General features: G+C 39.8%; 3 protein-coding genes across 3 annotated transcripts; all 3 read right to left on the reverse strand.

The window, feature by feature from the left end:
• Positions 1 to 28: 28 nt before the first annotated feature.
• senp1 (SUMO specific peptidase 1) lies at positions 29 to 6,678 on the reverse strand. Its single transcript, XM_029506551.1, has 18 exons — positions 6,059 to 6,678; positions 5,761 to 5,819; positions 5,488 to 5,669; positions 5,323 to 5,398; positions 5,029 to 5,221; positions 4,739 to 4,883; positions 4,533 to 4,651; positions 3,916 to 4,199; positions 3,728 to 3,791; positions 3,495 to 3,533; positions 3,306 to 3,390; positions 3,055 to 3,195; positions 2,397 to 2,528; positions 2,088 to 2,291; positions 1,927 to 2,006; positions 1,747 to 1,831; positions 1,228 to 1,323; positions 29 to 1,134 (listed from the first exon to the last, which is right to left on the reverse strand). The coding sequence occupies exons 1-18, from the start codon at positions 6,196 to 6,198 to the stop codon at positions 1,072 to 1,074; spliced, it is 2,187 nt and encodes a 728-aa protein (XP_029362411.1). The 5' UTR covers positions 6,199 to 6,678; the 3' UTR covers positions 29 to 1,071.
• Positions 6,679 to 7,903: 1,225 nt separating this feature from the next.
• Positions 7,904 to 12,795, reverse strand: LOC115046344 (protein lifeguard 2). Its single transcript, XM_029506657.1, has 12 exons — positions 12,373 to 12,795; positions 11,283 to 11,373; positions 11,065 to 11,153; positions 10,829 to 10,893; positions 10,667 to 10,720; positions 10,533 to 10,583; positions 10,393 to 10,432; positions 10,034 to 10,071; positions 9,793 to 9,880; positions 9,600 to 9,695; positions 9,367 to 9,420; positions 7,904 to 9,266 (listed from the first exon to the last, which is right to left on the reverse strand). Exons 1-12 carry the CDS (start codon positions 12,385 to 12,387, stop codon positions 9,117 to 9,119), a joined length of 831 nt encoding a protein of 276 aa, XP_029362517.1. The 5' UTR covers positions 12,388 to 12,795; the 3' UTR covers positions 7,904 to 9,116.
• Positions 12,796 to 13,227: 432 nt separating this feature from the next.
• On the reverse strand, positions 13,228 to 16,621 carry mfsd5 (major facilitator superfamily domain containing 5). Its single transcript, XM_029506779.1, has 2 exons — positions 16,489 to 16,621; positions 13,228 to 15,257 (listed from the first exon to the last, which is right to left on the reverse strand). Exon 2 carries the CDS (start codon positions 15,174 to 15,176, stop codon positions 13,731 to 13,733), a length of 1,446 nt encoding a protein of 481 aa, XP_029362639.1. The 5' UTR covers positions 15,177 to 15,257; positions 16,489 to 16,621; the 3' UTR covers positions 13,228 to 13,730.
• Between the last annotated feature and the right edge of the window lie 410 nt (positions 16,622 to 17,031).

The raw sequence follows: 17,031 nt of genomic DNA on the forward strand, positions 1-17,031 counted from the left end.
ATTTCTAAAACAGACTTCAATCTAGTAAAAAATAGATAGGAAAAGGTAAAAAAAAAAAAGTATATTACACTGTTCAAGAGCCTGTATATGTTTATGTACAAAGTTCAAAATATACTGAATATGCCCAAAATTTGTTGAACTAAAAGAGACTCTGAAATACATAAAATAGAGTTTTGACCTTAATTTACAATCTTTTATCAAGATTAATGAATAAAAAGGAAATGGCAAAAGTTTTTCACCCTACTCCTTTAGGGTGTATCTAAGACTGTTTTGTTGTACTTGCAAGTCAGTGGCAAGTTAAGACAATATTCTTTTAATTATAAATCATATTCTGTGACACAATGTGACATTTGAAGACATTTGTGCATTTTAATCAAACAAATTAGAAAAATAATCCTATTTTTTGCTATCTTTGTATTGCAGAAAAAGGAAAGAAAAAATATACAAAGGATAAGAATTTTTGGGGTTTTAAACCATTCCATTTTCTGTTTTGTGGGCATTCATACTGTCATGGTAACATAAATTTGTCTTTGCACAACTAGAGTATAAATATTGACAGTGACAGCAAAATGTATTATTACCGTCTTTATAAAAGAAATGCAGCATAATATGCTCGTCTCCCTGTAGGACAAAAACATGTAAACTTTGTGTGTCTCCATAAAACTGATCTTTGCAGCTCAGATTATGGTCTGTTAGACAGTACCAATGCCATTTTCAAAAATAGTTGTGGCTGGGCACGCAGTGTTTCAGCTGCTTTACTGATATGCCATGGCAGCACCAAAATTAAAAAAGAAACCAAAAAATAAAATAAAAAATAAACAAACAAACTGGAAAACACAACTGGGAGGCAGTGCTTGGGTGCTCCAGCAACATCAGCTAAGGACTTGATTTGCCTTAGAAGATAAGAAGAGGCAGAGCTGGTTCCAGATCCGTTGAGCTGGTGTGCAAGTCTTTCCCAGAACAGGACAACAGTCAGTGGACTGCGCTGCTGAACGTAGCTCATCCATAGTCATCACTTGTGGTTGTGACATAGTGAGATGACTATACAAGTTCACAATCCACATCCTGACATCACAACAGTTTATGGTTGAGAATCTCCCACACCATTCTTTTTCTAAAGTAGGGCATGTGTTTCTGTAAAAAAGAGAAGCCACATGAGTGTTTTTGGGAGGCCTTCATGATGATGTTGCCAGTTGAACCTCGGTTGATGCTGACATTTGTAATTACCTGTGTGAATGTGATTTGCTTGTCTTTGGTAATGTAGTCCGCATATTTGCATGTGAACATTCCACAGTCGCTACCATTCATCTGCTGAGGAATTTCCTGAGAAAATGAGAAGAATAAAAATGTTTGCATAACGATACAACATTTAAAAGGAACAAGGAAAATGATTTGTGACAGCTTGAAAAGACATTTCATCATACTAATGATTAACTTATCATTTTATCTATTTATTTATCTATTTATCAATTCTAATTTGGTGTGATTCCATTAAAACATTTCCTCAAGAATTTAACAGTCAAATATTTTGTGCAGTATAATGCTACATTTATTCTTGATCTTAATTCTATTGAGGATAATTAAAGCTAGTCCCCTGGTAACAAAGCTGCGCTGCCGGATAAACTGACACAAACACAATAACCTAGAGCTTTCAGCTGATCATCGAGAGCCATCTATGATCCCTAATGCCTAATAGTTACATAACAATGAATACAGGCTCTCAGTACTCATGGATGTTAGACTTACACTGCGTTTTTTGCTGTGTAGAGTCCAGCCTGAGGTATCCATTTCTTTGCCCTTTTTGTCCTTACTTTCCTGCTGCAGGTATTCACTGGGGAAGCAAAAATTGATTACATCAGAGGCTACAAGACGTTATTCAAATATACATTCCATCTGCAAATAAACATATTTGATGCGGATACTTACAACAATATTTTGCATGCTTCATCATTGTTTCCTCCCATCGAATCAAAGTACATAATAGCTTTTTTGCGGAAATCCACCACCTGTTGCATAATTTTAAAGACTGCTTAATAAATCCCAAGACTGTTACTTCCAACTCCATGACTCTGATTATTGAAACTTACAGAGAGGCACCAATGCACATCCAAGTGGACAGGAATCAACAGAATGTCTTTAGAAAAGATGTCCATCTTTTTGGTCCAGCGGCGGACAGCAGAGTAGCCACTGCTGCGCAGCTTTGGATAGAAAAAGGTGTTGAATGTGTTGACTGATGGAAGGTTGGGGCTCTTGCTGCGTTCAACCAGAAGATTCATGTAAAAGTTGATCACCTGAAAGATTGAGGAGAATAACCATGGTCTGTATGTATTATGTAACTATGTAGGAATATCCAAAAACACAAAAATTAAGAACTTTGCTTGAGGTTGTGCACTAACTTCATCATTCAGCCAGTTGAGGTTACTGAGGGTGTGTAAGTCTTTGCGGGTAAGACTGAGACCAAAACCTTCACTGAGCACTTCATGAGGACTACCTCCTCTCAGCACTCTGTTGACCTCAGCCTCCATTTCCTTCATGGAAAAAAAATCAGCACACATGAAAACTCAGGAAATGTTAACTCAACCTTTATATTTATTACAAGAAATTTTCTCTTAAATATTAAGACTGCAGAATGATATGAAGTTGATACCTCCTCCCTTCATGTTATTTTGATTGTTTTTGGGTTTGTTTTTTTTTTTTATCTTCCTGGTACAGTGATTTTAATCCAAAGAATTGGGGCAGTGGAGAAAAAAAACTTAATTCTTAACTTAAGCAACATAGAGCACTTAATATCACTTGAAAAAAAATTAGAATAAAGCCATTATATTCACCATTCTTAAAAGGGACACTTTAAAATGTCTCTCTACTTTATGACCTTACTTATTATTAGCTTCCATTATATTACTCAAAAATTAGGTTAGAAATACACAACAGCATTTTCTCTTTTCAAAAGAAATAACGCACGTTTTCAGAATCAAAATGTTCTAAATGAGACAACATGTATTTGGGTAGCACATCTGAATAAATTCACGTCCATCAAAGATACAATAACCATACCTCTGTGAGTTCAGGGAATTCTGGCTTCTCTTCCAAAAGCTTTGGTTCTTCTATTACAGGAGTCAGAGGAACCTCCTTCTCCAAAGGAACTCGAATATGGACCTCCACATCTGGGCTACGCTGCCCTTCTTCAGATAGGCGCTGGCACCCGGAAACAACATGAGAAGCGGTTATTGAGATGGTTTGATGCCAAAAACAATTAATGAATGAACAATACAGTGTGAAGGAGGGCTTCAGTGGTCTAGAATCACCTGTCGCAGCAGCTGGGCAGCCAGGGCCTCCTGTTCTTCTATTTGTCTCCGTCTTTCTCGTGCCCGAGAGTCATACATACTAGTTCTACAGTGACAAAGAAAAGAAAGAAAATGTTTACCTTCTGTTCAATTCTAACATACAATCCGTTTATATTTGAGCTAATAAGTGATTTAATGAGCTGTCCTTACAATTCTTTGATCCATAACTCAGCTTGGAAACATGGCACACTGTAAAGTAAGAGTAATATGTTACCATATGTTGCAATATAACACTTGAGTTCACTTGGCCACAGTCCCCTCTGTCCACACTGTACATACTTACACTGTGTTTAAATAATAAAACATTTAAATGTCAAAAAAAAATAATAATAATAACTAAAAATAACTAAAAAAAAGCAACACTGACAGAACAAAATACTAACCTTGAGCTGTCTTGCTTTTTACCCTTTTGCTCATTTATAATAATTACAGAGTCGCCATCATGAGCTAAAAGAAAAGACATGGAAATTACAACCCAAAAAGAAAACCTGATTAAAACAAAGAAAAAAAAAAGGAAACAGTTAATTCACTTATGAGGCACCATTTTCTTAATTCTAGCCCTCTGTTCTACCTGATGATTGTGTGTCCTGAGAAGAGTTATCCTGCAGAGCTGAAGGGGAAGGGGCTGATGTGAGTGTAGCTGCTTTGCTGGAGGTCAGGTCTGTCTCCAAAGGCCACATCTGGATCCCTGCCCTGCTGGAGGTCCCCACTGGGCTAGGGAGGTTGCTGGAGCTCTGGCTGGAAATCTCTCTTGGGCTGGGTGGACTGCTGGTTCCCTCTGAAGTTTCTCCTCCTGCTGAGGCAGTAGGGGAAGAGAACTGGAGCAGTCTGCGGCTTGTGGTCAGGAAGCTGGTGCTGATGACAATGAGAAAGAGCAGACAAAATCTAGATACAGTCTGGGCATAATGAAAAGGTAAAAGGAAAGAAAACTACTTAAAATGTACATTACCAGTCAAAAGTTTGGACATACTTTCCTATTCATTTGAATGAGAAAGTGTGTCCAAACGTTTGACTGGTAGTGTATTTACTATGTATATTTATAATACAACTTGGCTGTTAAGCTTATGTGCTTCCGGGTGAATTCTGACAGTTCTTTCAACTGTGACACCTTTCTCTGTATCCCTTTAAACATGTTATTAACTATTGGAGCCTGTTAATTTTGTGTTTTGTTTTAGTATGGATACGTACAAATCTCTGTGTGACCTCACAATGGTTTGTGAGCAGCTGTTGCGAAGGAAAGATGACTGACCACCAGAGACCATAGTCAGAAGCTGCCTGTAGATCTCCTTCTCCTCCTCACGAACAGACTAGACAAACAGAGGAAACGCAGATTAAGAAAGGTAGCAAGTGAATTAGAAGGAATGGTATGGTGCCTTATTATCCTGATGTCTCACCTCCTGTGCTGTGCAGTGGGGCCTAGCCATGTGTATTCTGCCAGATGAGGTGCTGTGTGTTGGGCTTTGCACTACTTTAATAGGAAAGGTCTTCTCATACATGCTGGTGCAGGGGCCGCTTGTGGTGCCAAGTCCACTTGAAAAACTGTAAAAACAGTAAGTTTGTAAATTAAACATCCTCATCTGGCAATGCTTCAGATGGTGTTATTAAAAATAATTCAACAAAAAATAACAATCTAATCAAATGTATAAGGGGGAGCAGGGAACAAATATCAAGGTGTAAGGAATACCTTGCTGGTCCATATGGTCGGAGGTTTAGGGATCTTCCAAGCCGTGGAGTGGAGTGCAGTTTAGGGGTGACAGAGGGTGGCAAGACGACAGAATGCCCATTTGTTTTTGGCACCTCCCGATGTGCGGGACTCATGCACACTTGTCGCCTGTAGATTTTTGATCCCATAATTGGCTTCTCATTACGCAACCATTCTTAAGTTGGGAGAAAACACAGCAATTTAAGTCTCTCCAGGAGCTTAAAGAGACGCACATATCTCAACATCAGTGCCAAAGTTTTTAGCAATAAATTTTACCCGATTTAGATGTTTTCCATTCCAACGTTGTTGCAGGAGCAGCAAATGTCCCATCCAGATCATTCCTTTGAGCAATCTTAATTGAAACATATATGCAACATGTTTAAACAAAAGCAGCAATGTTTTGACATGTATAAAGTTGGGTGCCTAAACGTCTTTCCTTACCAGCTTGCCTGTCCAGGCTGCTCCTGATGTTGAGGGCTGTGCCTCTCCAGGTGGAGGTCCAGGGGAGGCAGGCAGTATATTTCTCAAGGTAGGGCTAACATTATTCCTCATCCATGTAGCCACACTGGAGCTATGACTCTTCACCCCTTCAGCTGCAACTTTGACTGTGTCAATAAGATCCCCTAGATATGTAGTAAAAAGACATATCACTTTATGTAGGGTAAGAGCAATTTGACTATTAACTGTATAGTGTGCAGGGGATTCTGCAATTACCCATTCGTGATTTCTTAATTATTAAGACATCTTGGTCGATGTTGTGTCCATCTTGCAAACTTGAACAAAAAAGGGATTGGTGTACAGTACAGTTAGAAACACGTCATATTAATCTCGTCTGGCTGAATGTAGTTTTCTTCGCACTCCAGAGGAAGACTTAAAACAGTGACAGTGCTTTTCAATGTGCCAAAAACACGTGATAACGGTTAGCTTCAAAGCAACTTGGGATCAGTTGGAGTCAACGTCTTTTTAAACTCACTGACATCATACTAGGGACTAATTCCGTCAAAGCTCATACCATTCAATCGGTCTTTTCCTCCTCATCTGACCATGACCATCTCCCGGCGCCCGCTGTCCATCTGAGTGCTCCGCAGCTGGTACACCATTGCGAAGATGGGCAACGCTCGTTTCAATCCATTCGTAGATTTTATTCAACATGGCTCAAAAGTTTTACAAAGAGCGTCTCTGGTTTAAAGACAAATCGCTGTGGCTGCTTCCGTCTATCTGTCAATATAGTCAAGCCAAATTAAGCTAATACGCGTCATAGGAATGAGTCGGGTTAGCCGAGGCAGCTTGAAATGCTAACACTCAAAACAAAAAGCATTTTACCTCCCCACGGCACGAGCTAACCGTTAGCTGGTTACCTGAGAATTCCCTAGTTGCCTAGCTAGCGCACAATGCTAACTGCCCAGCTAGCTAACGTTGTTAGCTACACAGCTAATTTATGGAAGTATGTTTAAATACCGACAGGGAAGCGATAAGTCACAACGGACGCGTCCGGAGAATCGGCTATCATTTTGAGTCACACCTTAACCCGTTTATTTGTGCTCAACACCACTTTAAATTGCATATAAACTCGTTGAAGAATAACATCTCCCGCTTCTTCCTCATTCAAAACCACAACATGGCTGAACAGCACGCCCCACCATCACGCCCTGTGATTGGCTGACTGTCGGCTGTGCGTCTGAGTGCGCCGCCGGCGGACTGGTCGGTACCACACCGGAAGCACGCATTTCCTGTGACGTCATAGCCGCCGGCACTGACTCGGGGCCACATTCCTCAGTCTGTTCCATGTGTCCTTCAGTGCACGTAATATGGCCAGCCCAGATTACTTTCCCTGTCCCCACTTCACAAACATCTGAATTAAAGACATCCGTCTCAGTGTCAAATGCACATAGTAACATAGAAACCCTTGTTCTCTTAGGTCTTAGTCCTTCATTGAATATAGTCCAAGGGCGTTTTTCAGTATTTTGCATCAGCTTGTACCTAATTAAATTGACAACGTAAATCATTAGGTATCCTAGTGTAATCTGTCCAATTGAAGTTAGAACGTATGAAACCCTGCATGGTGTCATAGGCAGAATATTGGAGGGCTAAGTATGGGCTTAGTGGATTATTACATATTTTCATGTATTACAAGTACATGTATTCACTTTAAGAAATTTGAATTAAAAAGTCAAAATGCCTGTTACCTAGGTTACCTATTTTAGAGAAATGCTTAACGTCACTACTTAACATCTGTCCCAAACCAACCAAACAACAAAAGTATTTTATCTCAGGACAAAATGCTTTTCCACAAGAAATCAAGGGACAACGTAATGTTAGCAATATCGGAGGGCATTCTGGATATTTAGAGAGAGAGAGAGCGAGAGAGAGAGGGAGAGAGAGACTTGTTCACCAAAGGCAAATTTAAATGCCTCTGGAGTAGGAATCTATATAAACTTAAGAAGCAGGTGAAGGAGCAGATTAATTTTGGACAGACATACAGACACATAAATAAATACATTAAATAACATAGTGTTTAGGGGATTAAAATTCTTCTGAAAGAATTGCACAGACCAGAGTTTCTTCATCAAGGCAATCTCAACAGAGAGAGAGACTGGTACTTATCTACTGTGGTGGTACTATGGAGGAGGAATTAAAGAGCCTGATACTGTAGATCTAGATACAATTCATTTCCTCAGTCTGTCTTTTGAGCAGCAAATGAAATTAAGAAAATTAATCTTGTAATTTTCCTGCCCTACTTAATATACTGATACTTATATTTTTAATCAGATATTCCTAGATTCAGCTTATCAAATCTTAAATGTGCAGTGAATGCGTACACAAATGATTTATTAAATTGCAATGAACAAGTCCAGCCTTTAATAAATGAATACAGTGACACAAATACAACAGTGAAATGCTTTTAGAATATATTAGTGTGTCAGTATCACAAAATAAGGTTCTCCAAGGCCACAATAGAAGACAAATAAATTGATTCAAAGCTTTAAACTGACCATTTATCGTTCAGTACATGTTCTCTAAAATATATCATTCTGTGATAAAAAAATAAACAAATCTCAATCTCATGAAATATAGCATTCAAGACATTCCACAAATGCAGGCCTTATTAAAAAGTTACACTAAATCAATTCATTGTGCATGTTTGGTATTGTCATTTTTCACACTCAATTACCATGTCATTACTTGTAAAATGCCATCAACCGATGTTTGCTTGCAATGTAACAATTTTCAGAAAAAATTTGAATGATCTTCACTCAAAATATACTTTACAAATTTGACAAATGAAAGGCAAATAGCTAAACATTGCAACATAATGAATGCAATGAATGACAGCCTCATACTTAAACTAAGCAAAAAAACCAAACCAAAACAACAACAACAACAACACAATGAAGCAAAAAAACAAAAACATACTTACTTAATATTATACAATGAGTAAAAAATCGAGGCAAAGATGAGTAGTAATCTCCTATATCCAGTAAATAATGTTTTCAGATTGTCATTCAAAACTGTTAAAACAGTTAACTGAGAACACAGGGAATGTCTTTATTTCTTTTTTTAAAGTGACTTAATCAACACCCACAGCAACTGTTCAACAATGGGATGACAATACTTGACATAGGTAGGACCTTTTTAAGTCATGCATGACATAATGTGACATCTATTGGAGTTTTGTGATTCTAATGTAAGCATGGATATATGACACCCATACAGCTTCATATGAACACTCACAGAATGTTTTATCTACGTTGAATGGATCAAGATCACAAACCACTGATCACTGGCTAAGCTAATAATGCTAACTCCATAATTCTTTAAGGATTCCCAAACATGCTTGAGCAGAGGGAAATGTTATGGGCAGCTCGGATGTGAATACTGACCTATGTACATGTGTAACTGTACAAGAAAGTATTCGTGACCGTATCAGTCTCAGGCAAAAAAGATTAAGCTGTTACAAGTGGAAGCATTATCGCCACAATCATCCAAAACTCAAAGATTATCATTATGTCTGCCTATATTTATATACTAGTGCATCCATTGTCTGTAGGTAAGAAAGGAGGGGTGATAGTTTAATCTCGTTTTGTTCCGAAGATTTGGAGGAAGAAGGAGAAGATGTAGATGATATCTATATAGATGTTGAGAGTGGCGAACACATACTCTTCTGGACTTATGGTGTACCGCTTGTTCCCCATGAGGAGTTGGGTGTCAAAGGCCAAAAACTGCAATGGAAAGTTACAGAATTGAAAACATTGATTTTGTTTCTGATTCAAACAGTATACAATATAGCACATTTACAATGAATAATGGCTGCAATCTTACCATGGTAAACAATATGGCTCCCAAGGCAGCATAAATGGCATCCAACCAGGGTACCTATATGACAACGATGACTTAATTAGGTTTTGGATATCACCAATTGAAAGTCTTGTCATGTGACACGTCAATTTGTCAAAATGTAAATTTCCATTCATATTTATACATTAATATCCATATTTGAACTGGTACATATGACACAGCCAGAGAAAGCATTTGACCTGGATAGCGATACTTACATATTGAAAGGGAAGGACGACTGCCATCATCAATCCAGAAATGAACATAACCGTGCAGAAGACAAACAGCACACCTTGGTATGATGTCACATCAAACTGGGTAAAGAAAGCACATAAAGTCAACAGTTATCCATCCGTGTGATACATTGACACACACACAGTATTGGAAGGGAGAAATGTTCTATTTTCCCACCTTAGTTTGGAAGCTGAAGACTGTGACCAGGAGGCAAACAGTGACTGTGATGCCCAGACACATCACCACTGATTTGGTATTGTAAAAACTAATAAAACAAGAAACATGCTGAGCTTACTGAAATATTTCAAGCAATAAAATGAGACATTCAGTACTGACCACAAATAAAGGAAAGTCCCTACAGGATCCAAAAAATAAAACAGTACAGTCTCATATGGCAGCAGGTAAACATTAAGAATACCTGGACAACATCCCCGTCATGTAGGAGAGGGAGAGAGTCTGTAGGAAAAAGTCCAGCAAAAATGCTGAAAGTTATTAAAATCCCACTATACTTCAGGAAAACCATAGATTGATAGCATCCGTTGTGACAGAATATTTCCATAATTTTGATTTAGCATATTTTTGACTTTCAACTTAAAATCACTTTCTGGGGGGAAAGTTACACAAATACTGGTAATTTATAAATCAGCTGCTTGATATTTTAACATCTTTAGTCTGTATCTTTGATTTGAATACACACCTTGCCTAATTTTACAGAAAATTATATCAATATATGAAACTGAATATTCGAAACATGAAAAATATCAGATTTGTACTTACAAAGATGGCAAGCAGAATCAGATTCCATGGAAACTGCCTCCTACGGGAATGAAACAGCATGTCATCCCGTGAGAAAACCAACATGTTCAATATTATGTCTTTTGACGAAGAACATTGATGTTTGAGAATTTTTAACTTACCTTGGTGTAGAGCAGCAGGAGAGGGTCAGATAGGTGACAAAGAATACAGCACTGTTGAACAACAGAGATGTTATTAGATATGTAACCAAAAATACAGCTTGTGTCAAGTATATTGTGTTTAACGTATGACTTACTAAGAGGCCCAGTACCACCCAGGGTTGGTCTGAATGTAGTCTTTCACAGGGTCACTAAAAGTAGGATCATCTTAAATTAGTTCAACAGCCAGTGAATTTCATTGAAGTTATTTGTTTAGTGCTGTTTAACATGAGGGAAAATTGAGAAAGGCTACTTCTTACCAAAATGTGAAAAGAGCCACAATAGCAAGAGTGACCAAAAGTTGAATCAGCAAAATGGTGTACACCTAAAACAAACAACAAACAATCAAACCAAAATAGTAAAATGAGTCGAAGAGAAGAAGAAGAAAGATTGATTGCTGATCAGGCTTCTGACATTTTAGAGCATAAAGTTCAGTGATTTGTAGCAATCACAAAGAGCTAATATTGCTTTTATACGATGATGAATCTTTGACCACCTTACGGATGAAGACCCTCCTGATATTGCAATCGTCCCAGGTGAATTCTGTGAGCATCTCCACATCACTGTAGCAAGGAGCACTGGTGCCTGGAGAATAAGTGTATTTATAATTATTTCAGACTCAGTTAAGAATTACATTGTGTTCCATCACCACATAACACTGCCAAATCTATTTGCTAAAAAATAAGGACAAAAGAACTTAAGGTGCTGTCATACCCGCAGTAGCTTCCTCATAGCTGGGAGGAGCTGGTGCGACTAAGGCCTGTCCGCTGGGTGAGCCATTGCTGGATTTGTTTGCAAGTGAAAGCTGACAGCACAAAGAATGAACAATTGGTTATTATGTTATTTTTTATTTATGGCCTGTCACTTTTTTTGAGCTGAGTGTTAATGAATATTTGATCTAGGAAATATCAACTGCTTTCACTTACTGGCACTAGTGCATTTAGCAGTCACCTGTGTTTAAAAACCCAAACGTTTGATTTAACAGTACGTCGAAACTGTGACACAGACATTCATCAGATTTAGAAGATGACACCAAAAAAAGAAATGATATGTATTATATATTTATGTATATATATATATATATATATATATATATATATATATATATATATATATAGATATATATATATAGACCCTGTTGACCCAGGTCACCCTGGAGGTTGTTCCATCCATAATCAGAGAGCTCCTATTTAAGCCACGAGTGATGGAAAAATCTAGAGTGTCGTTTAAAAAACATCAACCGTGTTTATAATCGGTCCAGTTGGAGGGGTCAAACTGGGGCAAAGCCGCATGACGCTCATATGGCACGCTTTACGACAGTCAAAGTGATGAATGGGTTGTCATAGTGACGCAATGTGGTAAAACAACCAGTGACGCATTTCAATCACCCAGTCAGCGCCATCACCTAAACTTTAGATTACACAACACATACTGTGAATCTCCCTTTGACATGCAAATCGGGAAAACTTTAGAGATTTAAGATGCAATTTACAAGCTACCCTCTTATATCTGTTAAATCCTGCGTGTTTTTGTGAATGGTGAATTATTATTCCGCTCGACCCCAACCAGTTATTCTAACTGGCGACCAGTGAACAAGATATTATTTATATGCCCTTAAAACGTCTGCGGTACTTCAAGATTAACAGCATTGGTTGGAGCCAAAAATGTGACAGAAAATTGAAAATAGGCAGGCATGTCAGTTATGTAATCATCTAGGCCACATACAGAAAGTCTAAATATACGTGTATACCCTTACATAAGGATGGAAAATGAAGAGAATGATACTACTGAAGCAGGCTCCTACCTTGCCCTGCGTCATGGTGCCTGTCTGTCCTCCGGCAGTAAGCTGTTGCTCTTTCAATGGACCTTTGGTGTCCCCTTTCTTTGATATCGCAGATGTTGCAGGGAGATGAGTGCCGACTGAGGATCCTGTGACGGAGTAGTGATGTAATCCCAAAACAACGCAGTTAAGACTCGTGCGGATACCCCTCCCTCACCCACAGAGGGATGTTCTAGCAGCATCCAGGTGAGGCTGCACCATAGAGAAAAAGCCGGGACTGTACCACAGCGCCGGCAAAAAGAGGGAGGATCGAAGATGGATGCCTGTGTGATCCCTTGTGAGAACTCCAGAGAAATCTGGAAAAACGGGCTGCAGCAATAAAAGAAAGGGGTACTGCAGGTGCTAAAATATTGAAAACTTGCCATTTTAAGCTATATCAATTTGACTTTAAATAGTCATCTATCATTCAGATGTACTGAACACTTTATAACAATGAATAACTTAACACAGCTGTTAACTTTCACATGAATACATTCTGTATTGCCAAATAATGTGTTAATTTTGAATAATAGTTAAAAAAAAAGGGGTTTCCCTGTTGTAAAATGTGATCAATGGAAATAGCTGCCATTTTGAACATTTTCAAAATCCTACCAGGAACAACAGACTATATATCATATAACATTTACATGACAATAAAGATGAATTCTTATAAAATAGCAAATATTCATCTTTTATTTAAAAGTGCAGAAAAAGTATCCAGAGCAAACCTGACCTACTGTGGATTAGTCTTTCAATAGAAAAGACACATGTTGGAAAAACAGAACAGAATCCTACAGTGCAAGAAGTAGGCTACTGTACAAAATGACATTCAGATACATGCAGAGTTTAACCTTTATTTCTGTGGATTTTCATCCAGTTCTCTGGAAATTAATATCTTTTCATGTCGTGCTTTGTGTGTCGTTGACATATTTGATGATGCCTCAGAATTTCTGACACCCATGATACAACTGGCAGGTTAAATTAATGACATCCTTCAGGTGCACACTGAGGCAATAACATGTTATCTGGAATAATTAATGGAATGGAGGGGGGGCGTGGCTGACTAAGACAAATAAAGGTAGGCATGGGCATGTTCCCAAAGCATCCCCACATGTATAGGATTAATACAATTTTCACCAAAAAGAAGTAACATGGTAAACATATAAAAATGGTAATGTAATTGAATTTTAATGTACAAAACACCACTCCTGGATTTTGATTCTCTTCATGGATGCCTCTGGCAAGTCTGGTAAAAACACATAAGACTTTTACTTTCAGTCACACAAAGCTGGTATTAGATATTTCAAACCCATAAAGCATAAATGGGTGTGTGGCACATCTCCTCAGAACATCTCCCCCTCCCCTCTGGTTCCCTCCAGTCTCAGGTCTGTGTCATTTCTTCCCAAGGTGAACAGACTAACAACAGCCATCAAAGCTACCAGCATCATGATGGCACAGCCTCCAAACATGTGCCTGGTACCACTGCCACTTTCCCCTCCACCTGTTCCTGAGACTTCCCCATGGAGGGCCAGCAGCCCAAGGCAGGCCAGCAGGTGCAGAGGCACTCGGAACCAGGCTAACACACCAGCCCGCTTCTCCTCTGGGATAACTCTGCCTTGGAGAAAACTGACTGCTGGGAAGTAGAGGCCACAGGCAAGCTCCAGCAGCAGAAAGGCCAGAAAGGATTCATGAGGTCTAGGCTGGCCTGGGGCAGTGGAAAAGGTCAGCATGAACAAAGAAAAGAAAGCCACCAGCACAGCTAGGCAGAGCACATGGCCAGGCTGTAGATGGTAGCGAGTGGATGTGGCTAGGCGGAACAGCAATGAACCAGCCATGCTGGCAGCCATCAGGCAAGAGAAAACTATTCCTAAAGGAGGCCCATGAGGATCCAATACTGGAGTCCACAAAAAAACAAAAATGTAGAGGACACTTTCAAAGAGGGCCTGCACTACCCCCAAGAGCATGACTCTTCTGTCTGAAAGCAGGCAGCGCAGCCCCTCGTGGCAGCTCCGTGAGAATCTGGCTTTGGCAGACAATCGGGTCGCACCTCCATTTGAAGCGCCAAGAAGGAGTGTCTGTTTCCCCCCTTCAGGACCTCCTTCACTTTCTTCCTTTGCCCAGTCTGTTAGCACCAACCAGCCACAGCACATCAAACAAGGAACAGCCAGGAGGAAGGGAGCCACTGGGCCAAGGCGGAGCCACTCAGCCAGTAGGTTTGCCACAAACCCTGCTCCAACAGCGAGTCCATGGTTCCAGGTAGCAGCTTTGGTGAAGGTGCTGGGGATCCACTCTTTGGGAAAATCATGGACTTCTACATGTCGGTGCACATACCAGGATTCGAAAGCGGTGGTGAGCAGGGATGTCGACAGACCCCCCAGAACGCGGCCCACAATCAAAACAAAATAGTTTCTGGATAGCTTTGTAAGACAACACACTGAGTAGGACAGGCAGAAGAGAAGGCAAGTCTGTCTACGACCTAAGGCCTGAGGGAGCCAGCTTGAAAAGGGAGCAAACAGAACACAGGAAGCCAGGCCACACACATATAAGATGGCTATTTGGGATTCCAGGAAGCTGTAGTGGTAGAGTTTGTAGAGGTAAGGACCCTGGAGCCAGTCTGCCCACAAAGCCAAAAGGTATGCCTGGAGAAATATACTTTGGAACCGACGGAAGGCTGGGTTGGCTACAGCGGTGGGAGTAGACTGAGGTGGGGTGAGGCGTCGTGCTGTGATCTCAAGGCCAACACACAGCACAAGCAGGAATATTATGGCCAGATATGCTGTCACCAACATGGTGTAATCAACTGCACGCACTTGAGGTCAAACCTGAGGTCTTGTGGTGTTTTCAACTCTTATCCTTCTGTTTATTAGCACCTGTGGAGAAACAACATGAATAAGAAGTATATACAAGCAAAGATCAATGCTGAATTCAATTCCTGAGTTACAAATCAGTCAGAGAAGCTAAAGACTCTCAATTAGTCCACAGAAATACAATGTCTTGTATAAACAATGGTGCATTAGTGCAAGTCAGGTAGATATAGTTTCTCACACAACAGATGTGGTACATAATGTACTAAATATAAAGTCCCTTCAAAGGGAAGAAGCACTAGGTCAGGCAAGAATCATTATCCAGAGTGGTGGCAGGGTTGCTTTCAACATACTACACTTGAGTTAGGTTGGCCCAGATCCCCAGAAACAATTTCAATATTACAGCTTCTGAATTAGACCTGGTTTGTGGACTGACTTGGAAAACTGTACTTCCTCTGCGAGTGCTGGGATTTCATTTTGATTGTTGTTCATGCTACGTGTTTGTGTGTTTTCCAAGGCTTGCACTTGCAGATTCATCATCTTCACTGCCGTAGGCCTACCTGTGTGTGTGTGTCTGTGTGAAGTGTGTTGAGACTTTGAAAACCACCCCAAAATAAAAATAACCATCGCCACTCAATGTAGATGCCTGTCAATGTTGATATCAGTCTACTGGCAATATAATTTAACTTGCTTGATCTAACGGATGATACACTTGTGAGGATGCTGCCAAGCAAACCTCAAAATAACAAAATTCTTTAAAATGCGCACATCATGGCATTGCAGGGTTATGTTTGTTTAATTTTTTGACAGCAAGTTAAATATTTTCTGTAAACTGACACTGAGATTTATTCCACATGGTGCCCTTTTATTTGTGAGAGGTCCTGAAAATCACCCCCACTTCACACACACGGAGACAAACACAGGTAAGCTTGTGTGCTTTCCCGTCACCGAATAAAGTGCGAATAATAGAGATAACCTGTCTTTCTGACATTGGGACATTGGCAGATGTGTGTGTGAAAACGACAGTTATTGTTGGTATCCGAGTTAGTGCCTGAGGTACCTGGCAGCCAATAATATATATTTTTCAGAAATGTGCTCCCTCGGTAAAGCGGCACTAAACAGTCGCGACAATTTAGCGTTTATTTTCTCTCCCGAATTACTAAACTATGAATCACTATGAATCAAACATGTCGCCATCCTGCTATCCGACAAGCTAACCTGCTGCTAAAACCAGCTTGCTAAACTTTAGCCTGTTTTCCTTCTACTGTACTCTGTCATACTGTGGGATATATCTCACCGTGTCGTGTGACCGCAGTCCCATAGTAGTAACATTTAAGAAGTGATAACATTAAATGACGCATCGAGGTGACAATGCGAGGTTCAGCTAAGGAAGTACTTCTTTGGCAAACAGTGCGTCCACTTCCGGTATCCGGCGTGTTGTGTCACCACGAGGTGGCGTCCCTGCTTCGGGTTTCATTTGCAGCAGTGAGAGTTGTCTCCTGCCATCCAGACATCTCTTTGCTCGCCGTTTGTTATTTGAAGTGGGATTTATAGATCGGAGTAGTCGATTGGATTTTTTTTTCCGGGTAGTAATAAAAACGCAACTCCAAAACAATCAGTCTTTGTAAAACACAACAGTGATAACAGCAATAAACTGTAAAATTGCGTGCTGTCCACCGTGGGTTTCTAACTATTTGCAGTCATCCTTTAAGATGGAACATGGGCACTAACAAAGATTAGGCTGTACATTTGTGCAAGATAATCACAACAGTTTTGTTGCAGAAGCGCTCAGTAACACAGTAAATCTTATGAATACACAAAAAGAACAACACACAATATG

The sequence above is a fragment of the Echeneis naucrates genome, chromosome 7, assembly GCF_900963305.1.
Source record: "Echeneis naucrates chromosome 7, fEcheNa1.1, whole genome shotgun sequence".
Classification (NCBI taxonomy): domain Eukaryota; kingdom Metazoa; phylum Chordata; class Actinopteri; order Carangiformes; family Echeneidae; genus Echeneis; species Echeneis naucrates.

What these genes read in the sequence shown, in the direction of transcription:
- LOC115046344 (XM_029506657.1), bottom strand. An exon ending in ATGACGGGGATGTTGTCCAG is followed by an intron (nt 9,881 to 10,033) that starts GTATTCTTAATG and finishes TTGTTTTATTAG; the next exon opens with TTTTTACAATACCAAATCAG. An exon ending in TCTTCAGCTTCCAAACTAAG is followed by an intron (nt 9,696 to 9,792) that starts GTGGGAAAATAG and finishes TTCTTTACCCAG; the next exon opens with TTTGATGTGACATCATACCA.
- senp1 (XM_029506551.1), bottom strand. Translation starts at nt 6,198, where the DNA reads ATGTTGAATAAAATCTACGAATGGATTGAAACGAGCGTTGCCCATCTT. An exon ending in AATTAAGAAATCACGAATGG is followed by an intron (nt 5,670 to 5,760) that starts GTAATTGCAGAA and finishes CTACATATCTAG; the next exon opens with GGGATCTTATTGACACAGTC. An exon ending in TCAACTGGCTGAATGATGAA is followed by an intron (nt 2,292 to 2,396) that starts GTTAGTGCACAA and finishes TCAATCTTTCAG; the next exon opens with GTGATCAACTTTTACATGAA.
- mfsd5 (XM_029506779.1), bottom strand. Translation starts at nt 15,176, where the DNA reads ATGTTGGTGACAGCATATCTGGCCATAATATTCCTGCTTGTGCTGTGT.